Below are 8,779 nucleotides of genomic sequence, written 5' to 3'. Positions count from 1 at the left end.
ACCAAAGTTTGATGTACTTTTTTTCCTTTGTTTCCATAGCCTGGCTGAAGCTCCTATACCAAATACAATATGTGGGGAATATTGGTTTCTTCAAAGGCTTCTTTTGGTGAATAAGTTCTTGTGGTGGGGTCTGATGCATGAGTGTTAGAAATTTGAAGAATAGTGGTAGCAAAGGGGTTGTTTTGTATAACTTCGAAATTATAATGTTTACACAGGGAAAACATTTTGTCTATCACATTTGTGTAATTTGATACTTTTTGATTTTTTTAAGAAAATAGAGTAAAAAGTTATTTTGATTAATAATATCAAACTTAAATATTAAATATAGTTAAATTTCAAGATTATTCAGATTACATATTAATTGTAGTGGTCCAAAACTTTCATAAGTTCACTATTGATTAATGATTTAATATATATACAATGATATTGTAATAATTTTTAACACTATCAACAAATCATCCATCATTCATATGTTAATTACTATTGACTATCAAACAAAAGTAATAAAAATCAATGATGAATGTTATGTTGATGGTATAAAAAACTTAGTAAATTTTAAACTCATTGATTAACTATGCAATCAGCATTCACTTTGTGATATTTTTATTTCACTCCTTTGACTTGATATAGATCATATTATTCAAATATTACGAATAAAATAAAATATCTTATCTTTCTGCGAAAGGGAAACTGAAATTTTTAGTGCATAAATATGCAAGCCTGAGAAGGGAAAGGGTATAATCCTCCTCTAGGGAAGTGTTCTAATGCAAACCACTATTTTGTCTTTCACCTCTCATCCATTTATCTTCTACTCTAACCATTTATACCCCAATGGGAATTAAACAAAGCACAACACTATGACACAAAAAACTTCAATTATCTCAAAATCTGAACTCAAAACTGCCTAAAGTTCGCGGCCAGGGATGTGATACAAATAGTTCTAGGAAACTTAAACCTGTTGTTTAAAATTCTCAGATTCCTTCACAAAGTCGTAAAAGACAAATTTCGAACAAGTTAGAAAGAATCCGGATTCGATCACGAAGAACTGGCATCAGAAGCAGTCTTTTTCTCCCGCTGTTTCTCCCTCTTTTTCTTGTTTCGCAATGCATTCTTGCTCAATGATCTAAATTAACCAAGAATTAACATTTAATGACAAAGTATAAATCATGAGAAGCATGGAGAAAAGGAAGAGAGAGAAGATCAAGGTACTTACTCTCCAGGGCTCTCTCCAAGCAACTGCAGATTCAAATCATTTTGGAAAAGCATTAGAGATATTAAGTAAAAAATGAAACCAAGAGCTCAAAGAGTTGAAGGGAAGAATCATAAAAATGTACATATATGAGATCATTTAGCTACTCCTTAAGTGCCAAAACACTTCATAATTTTATAAGTTTTGCTGACAATTTATACAACAGTTTATAACTGAGCATAGATTCTGCATACCTGCGCCTGAATAGCAGCTGCAGTCTTAGCATGTGGTGGGCGATATGCAGCGGGTTTTTGGGCCGGGGGATTTGCGGAAGAGGCTTTCGCAGCAGCCTGGGTTGTTTTTGGTCCCTGGCCTGCAATTAGTCCATGGTCTTCAGAGAACAAAACATATAACTCAAGTAAATGAAATATTAGGATCAATATGGTATAGAACCTGGTGGCTTTTTATCTTCAACTTTTCCCAAGTCTAGAGACTTAATTAGTTCTGTAATGTCACCAAACTTACTTGGTGACTCCGGTTTCCAATCAACCTGCGAATAATATGCATACAATTTAATGATGTCTGAGAAAAGATGATATAAAACATTTAATCAAAGAAAGTCAGACAGTACTGACCTGGTACAACTTGTTAAACATCTTCTTGAAGTACAATGACCCATTGTAGTGAAAAATCTTGATCCTTCAATTCAAGAAAAACAAAAAATGCCTTCTTGTGAATAAGTTCAAGACTATGACCACCAACAAAGTAGAAACTATTCAAAATATAAAACCAATTTTGACATTGTATTGATGATGCTACTCTGACCAAGTAATTAGAAGCTTAACCCTTATTGCTCCCATTCTTCTAAATAAAAGTTAAATAAGCATTGGGTAGAGTGGATAGGCACTGTCCATGCTTCAAGCCCGAAGGATGCCTGAGGGGGGCAGGGTAGAGATAAAACCAAACTTAAGCTTTCACTTAAGTGAGCTTTAGCTTTTATAAATGTTGTTCCTCAACAGAAACCGACATATAACAATCAACAAAATGTTCTCCAATATATTATTTGGGGTTATTGACCTAGCGCCCAATAAAATCTTCTTCAGATTAACCACTTACTATGATTAAATCTATGGAACGATATAAAAGGGGCCTATCTGGATGGCATCTTACAGTAACATTCTGAGAACAAAATTGTGTGCCCACGATTACACAGCTGCATTTTTTAAACCAAAGAATAGACTGATGGCAAAACAAACATACCCGTTATCAACTTGAAGTCTTGGAGCTGTTGTTGCTGTCATGAAATAACGCCCATCCGGAGACCATTCACTTGTCACAGACCATTCAGCCTTGGTTGCTGTGAGCTGCTTCTTATCCGAGTAATCCCAGAATACCTAGAATATCAGCAAGAGAAACATATGAACTCCATATGAGAAGCATGTGTTTGCAATATTGCATGTCAATGAGCATGTGTCACATGGAAGTAACAGATACCATCAGAAACATTTCTTTTTTCTCTAAAATTTTTGTTTTAATTTACCAAACTTGGAAAATACAAAAATAAAACAAAACTATGTGTGCAGTTGATTTTTTAAAATTAAAAAAGAGAGGGACTTTGGCACTTAGAGCCAACAAGCAACCATAGGACAAAACACCACTGATTCAACATCTTTAACATGCATAACATCAAAGATGAAGACAATAGATGGGTATGTCCCAACTTGTTCAGGCTTGAAAAAGTTTGGAACAGTTACCAATTGTACTTTACAAAATTAAATCGTATCTATCAAAATCAATTTGAGAAAGAATGAGTCCAAAATTTGTCCATGATACTTGGCATCTGAAAATGATTGAATGTCATAATTGGATTTATTAACAAGGTGGGTTAGTGATCATATATAAGAAGCAAATAAGGCACCAAATATCTTCCAACAGAAAGGAAAACACAAAAGAAAATGTAATGATTTAAACAGTCAGGAAAACATACCATATCACCAGGTAAATTACCAAAACCAGCCAAACATAAAACTGGAAGCCACGGGTCAAGGCCACAAAATAAATTCATTTGTTTACCTTTACCTACTTGTAAATACTAATATCAAAAGAACAATGACCCACTTCACTTTTGTAACCCCTGCACACGCAACCAGGGGGCCTGTAAGGATTTAAAATTTATTTCAATATATACTAAGAATGTCAATTCATCAACTGAGGATACATTTCCCTTTTGGATTCCATCGAATAGTGTTATATGGACCAGTTCCAAGCTCCAGTAGAGGATTGCAATTCTTGTCAAACAGAGTTGCTTTGGCAGGCATAACTATAACAGGTTAAGGAAATGTGAAACATTCAAGAGATCTACACAGAACGGTCACAAATTGATTAAAACAATATGAAAACACAAAATACCCAACACTAGACTTCTTAAAATGTACAATTCAAAGGCATAAAACCCCCAAAGGAAAACATCTACTCCGGTATGGTACTACAACAATTTACTAGAAGTGATAATATGTAAGAAGATTTACTTTGTTATATCAAATAGACAAAAAAACAGCTCTAATGTTTTTTGAAAGCATCTCCTAACACAGGTCAAAATCATCCTAATATAGTCGTGTTTTATTGCAAAAAATGAGTTCATGATGGTACCAAAAGTGCTGCTTCTGAATAACACATCGAACCTGGCCCTAGTTTTAAAAATATGGGATCTTCAACAAATATCAAATTGTGAGAAGTCTAGCATACACTGTTTATCTTCATATTATATGTATCACAGACAAAAGGATACACCCATATACAACAGCAAATTCCAAGCCCGAATATGACCACTGAGCATCATGAACTGGCCCCTCCTTCCCTGTCAATTAAAAAAATAAATGTTATCCTTGTTATGGAGATTATATAACCAGCTACCATGTTCTATATTACGAACAGTAAGAACATACGAAGAGGAACAAGTCCTTCATGCTTCCCATCTGTTGTCAGGTAGTGTAATTTTGATTCTCCATAATAACTTTGATTAGTTTTGTCAACATCTGACTGCACCACCACTAGAAGTCCGGTTGAACCATGATTCCATTTAAGTTGGGTTGTTGAACATCGGAAAAAATTCCGTCGAGCAATAGCTTGACTTTGAGAAGCATTTCCAGATGCAAATATCTGTACACTAGCAGGAATCCCCTACAAGGTAGAAATTTCACATTATGTGCATAAAAACTGAAACCCTGGGATAAGTCATCATCATCTAGAGATGCTGCCACACAGGATATAAGCCTTTTCTCAATCTTAATATTTAACCTTGATTAATATGACTACGGACTACCAAAGGGACTTCAAAAAGATATAAAACACTGCATACAAATTCAGATTAGGTTCCTTGTTGTGTAGTCTGTGTTTAAGACAACATGATTCATACGATTCAATCATCAGCTAGTCAGAGCCTACTTTTTTATATAACCATTTTTTATAACCACTCAGAGCCAACTAATTCAATCTAATACCCAAGAAATTGCAATGATTAACAACTTTAATCTATAAGTTTCTCACCAGTTTTTGACAAAGTGATTTCACATGCTTTATTAGAGAGTACATTACTCAGTTTGACACTACTCTACTTCTCATTTTCTAAATTGAATCATTGAATTTCTTCATTTGTTCCAACTTGGCCCTGCTATGCTTTAAATCCAACATCAAATTGAAACAAAATACACAATTCAAGATTCAACCAAGCAAATAGAAGTAAAGGAATGAATTCTGATATGCTATATCTTTCAAAGACAAAAAAAATGTACTTTACTCTAATAAACTAGTCAAGATATTCTGAACCACTTGGCTCAACTAAGCATCATAAATACACAATGCATCAGCAATATCCCCTTAAATTTAATCCTTTTAATGATTGGAACAAAAAAAATCTGAGATTCGACTTATTCGTTAAACTAAAACAAACTGCAAGACTTGTGCAAATATTTAACTTTTATGAACAGTTCATAGAATTTTGCATGTAAGAAACCTAACTTACAGCATACCAAATTGCCAAGGACACCAATTTCTCATTCACATGGTCAGAAAACTGAGCTAAGCCTCTACCTTAAGAATAAAGTTGACTGACACAAACCTTGGATTCTGGAACAAATGCAGCTATATGAGACCCAGGTGTACTAGAAAGCTCGACGGCAGCTACTCCTGGAACTCTTAACCGGGAGATAATTCCTTTAGAGAAATCCCCACCATCAAAAAATTGTACTTCATTAGTTGCCAATCGGCATGCAGTAGCTTCATCCGAGCTGAATTGAATTGCAGGCCTGAACCACAGACATGGTGACAGTTAAACATAAGCTGTTGTAGCTTATCAGAATGTTAGGCATGCTTCAATAAAGCATATACATATGAAGATCCATCATCATGACTAATTCCAAGATCATTCTAGGTTATGACTTATTATAACTTGAAGTATTGAGAACTCTCGGTTTTCCTAATCCGTAAATACATACCATGTGTTTTTTGTCAAGTGCTTTTGGGAGTGCTGATAAACAGGATCACCGGTCTCCGTTTTCCATAGTGTCACATTCTTTTCTTGTGGCGCGGAAGGTTTTTGAAAGGTTTGCAAGTAAGTTCCACCAGGGGACAGGATAGCAGATGTAACATTGGGGAGTTCAAAAGACCTGATCTCTTTAGCATTTTTGCAATCATATACACTAATCACCGAGTTTGATTTTATCACCATGAGTCTAGATCCATCATCGCTGAATTTCGCATTCACACAGCTAATTTTTTCTAGCTTGACACCGGGTTGGCCATTGACAAAGGGGGGTCCACTCCAGAGTGAGAATTCTTCTGGTCCTCGAACTGAGACAAAAACCATAACATTTTATATACAAGAGTGAGCGAGAAACAAACAATAAACCAGGCAATTAAATACGAAAGCTATTAGAGAGTACCTAATATCTCCAAAGATGGTGAGTGGTTATCTAATGCCATTATAAGCAGCTTGACAAAGAGAATGCTGAAAATGAAAGTCTATAAGAAAGTGAGTGTCTCTCACAGATTATGATATGATAACTGTAAAATTATAACTTCAAACAAAAATGTGTTTCAAATGCTGAAAATGAAAGTCTATAAGAAAGTCTAATTAGAGGAATAATTGGAACTATTGTCTAGAGCTTTTTCATAACAATTTCGATAAGAAATGAATTTTCATTATAGGCCGAGCCTCGGCATAACAGAAAAGTTGTTTGTCTAGTGACATACAAGTTATAGGTGCAAATCACATAAACAGTGTCTTCAACTAGGATGATATGGCTAATATCTAACAATGGCTGCATACATCTATGGGAGACACCACAGTTTTTATTCAATTCAGCTGTTAGACACATTAGTGGGGTTAAAGCCTAGTACCTTATTTGAGATGAATTGATATTGCAGGAACATAAACTTAATGTGGCTATCTCAAAACTACATGTTACTCTTGTTTGATTAGCTATTGAAATAGAACTCGATTTTTTGTTACTATCAAGGATATCCCTTGGGTAAGGAACAAATCTCTTTCGGGTGCGTGCTGCTCTCCAGAAGTGTCGCACCCAGGAATAAATAGAAATCGATTGATTCTGTTATTGTGTGGGTATAAAATAGTGGTAACGGAATAACAAAAAATAAGAAAAAGCTTACCTCGCCGGGACTGGGAGCTGAGAGTGCGCGGCGCGGTGGTGTAGAACTGTTTCGCACTCAACTTCAATTCACTTACACTGATTTTAGGAAGTTATGTATCGTGGTTGTTTAGTTTAACCCAATTGTTTTTACTAATAAACAAACACAGCAATTTTTTGTGGAAAAAACTTCTACAAAAAAATTAACTTGTTAAAAATTACAACTTTTCTAAAGTAACTTTGTTTATGGACGGTAAATCATGTAAAAAATAATTACTAACGACCCATACCTCTAATGATTGGCCTATAATATTGTTAAAAACAAGTTTGTCTTTAAATTGATTAAAAACAATACATGGATCCTTAATTTGATTTAGTGCATATTTGCTTCAGTTTATTTTATTTTTTTAGCTTATGCTTATTTTTGGAAAAATAAGTTGAAAATATTAATTATGTAGGTTTGATAATCAAATAAAATTATAAACTTAGTTTTTTTTGTTGAAAAAATAAGTAAAATAGTATAAGCTCTAAAATCAGGCTAATTTAGTTTTTGTTAGTTTATTTTTTTCCAATTTTTTTAGTTCTCATTTTACTTTATCATTATTTTATCTCTCTCATCATTTTTACTGTTCCATCAAACACTATAAATTTTCACAATATCATCACAAGCTTCATAACTCTCGTTTTTTCTCCATCTTTTTATCACCACTAAACTTTATTTATGAGTGTTTCTTAATTTCAGGATTCCTTGCATCTCCATTATTTCTTTATTTCTCTGATCATATTTCATTTTCTCATTGTTTTCTTTATTTCTCAATGTTTCTTTATTTTGTTATTGGATCGAGGGTTGAGTAACTATTGTTTTTATTTAAAAATTTCGTACAAGCTAAGAATGTATTGAGTTTTAATTTCTCCTCACATTTTTTAATTGTTTGTTAGATAAATATTATTCGGTAGATGTTGGTTATCCAACACCTCTGGATACTTGATCCATATAAATGTGAGCGATATCATCTTCTTGAATTCAAGCGAGCTACTTGATTTAATAGCCATAATTAAATATTCTACTATCATCACTCTAGCTTAAGGAACACCATAGAAAGAACATTCAGTGTTTGGAAGAATAAATTTGTAATTTTGCGGCACATGCTCATATTTAAATATTCTACTCAGGTTCAACTAGTTATTGCTACAATGACAATACATAATTTTATTAGGCAAAATAGAATCTCAGATCCTGAGTTTAACATTATGGATGATCATGATGGTGATATACCAAATGTTGACGATGATGCTATCAATGATAATGATGGTAATCTTGTTGAATACATGATTAATATATCTTCTGAGCACATATGTCTTCTTCGCGATTCAATTAGGAATGACATTATTAAAACTTTTGTATGAAACTTGACATTTGTTATTATTTATTTTGTAATTGTGTAATTCAAGTTTAACAACTTCTATTTATTTATATATTAGGTGGTTTTTTATATTGATATTGGTTTTTATATTGTATTTTATTTTAATATTTTTTTAATAGCTTTTGTTATGCAATATTAAAAATTAAAAAAATTAATAGTAAAAATATATATAATGATTAATATTAAAATATATATTTAAATAGTGTTAAAACAAACAAAATAATTATAACATAAGCAAATAACCTTTTACCCTTTTATGTAATTTATTATGTAAAAAATAAGTTTTCTACCTTACCTAGGGAAAACAAATTAATTTATATTCAGTTTTTAGCTAAGGTACGCAAATATAAACAAATTATAATCTTACAGTTTATAATCTCACATTTTATAAACTGAAAACTAGAAACTTAAAAGTGAATATATTCTTACTTATTCATTGTTTATGCAAATTGTTCCATTCTAATCCTATGACACTTCATGCTTGGCAAAATTTATGAATATTACGATCATAGGACAAATAA

At 32.8% G+C, this 8,779-nt stretch overlaps 1 protein-coding gene across 2 annotated transcripts; it reads right to left on the bottom strand.

Annotated features, from left to right (window-relative positions):
* Positions 689-6,983, bottom strand: LOC109331796 (eukaryotic translation initiation factor 2A). 2 transcript variants are annotated; one of them, XM_019566517.1, is made up of 14 exons: positions 6,857-6,983; positions 6,130-6,194; positions 5,683-6,037; positions 5,307-5,493; positions 4,135-4,369; positions 3,978-4,046; positions 3,408-3,509; positions 3,177-3,217; positions 2,450-2,583; positions 1,825-1,888; positions 1,643-1,739; positions 1,444-1,562; positions 1,214-1,236; positions 689-1,123 (listed from the first exon to the last, which is right to left on the bottom strand). In XM_019566517.1, exons 2-14 carry the CDS (start codon positions 6,167-6,169, stop codon positions 1,036-1,038), a joined length of 1,554 nt encoding a protein of 517 aa, XP_019422062.1. In that variant the 5' UTR covers positions 6,170-6,194; positions 6,857-6,983; the 3' UTR covers positions 689-1,035. The 2 variants fall into 2 exon arrangements, with proteins under 2 accessions (XP_019422062.1, XP_019422061.1); XM_019566516.1 differs by having other exon boundaries at positions 6,130-6,208; positions 6,857-6,977.

The sequence above is a fragment of the Lupinus angustifolius genome, chromosome LG17, assembly GCF_001865875.1.
Source record: "Lupinus angustifolius cultivar Tanjil chromosome LG17, LupAngTanjil_v1.0, whole genome shotgun sequence".
NCBI classification, from domain to species: domain Eukaryota; kingdom Viridiplantae; phylum Streptophyta; class Magnoliopsida; order Fabales; family Fabaceae; genus Lupinus; species Lupinus angustifolius.
Note: the sequence above shows the minus strand (reverse complement) of the source record. Positions and strands in the feature narration are given on the sequence as shown.

Bases quoted from the DNA above. Each gene is read 5' to 3' on its own strand.
- LOC109331796 (XM_019566517.1), bottom strand. From the start codon at position 6,169: ATGGCATTAGATAACCACTCACCATCTTTGGAGATATTAG. The intron at 1,740-1,824 runs GTCAGTACTGTC...TATTATTCGCAG, and splicing joins TGTTTAACAAGTTGTACCAG to GTTGATTGGAAACCGGAGTC. The intron at 1,237-1,443 runs GTATGCAGAATC...TTGAATCTGCAG, and splicing joins CAGCTGCTATTCAGGCGCAG to TTGCTTGGAGAGAGCCCTGG.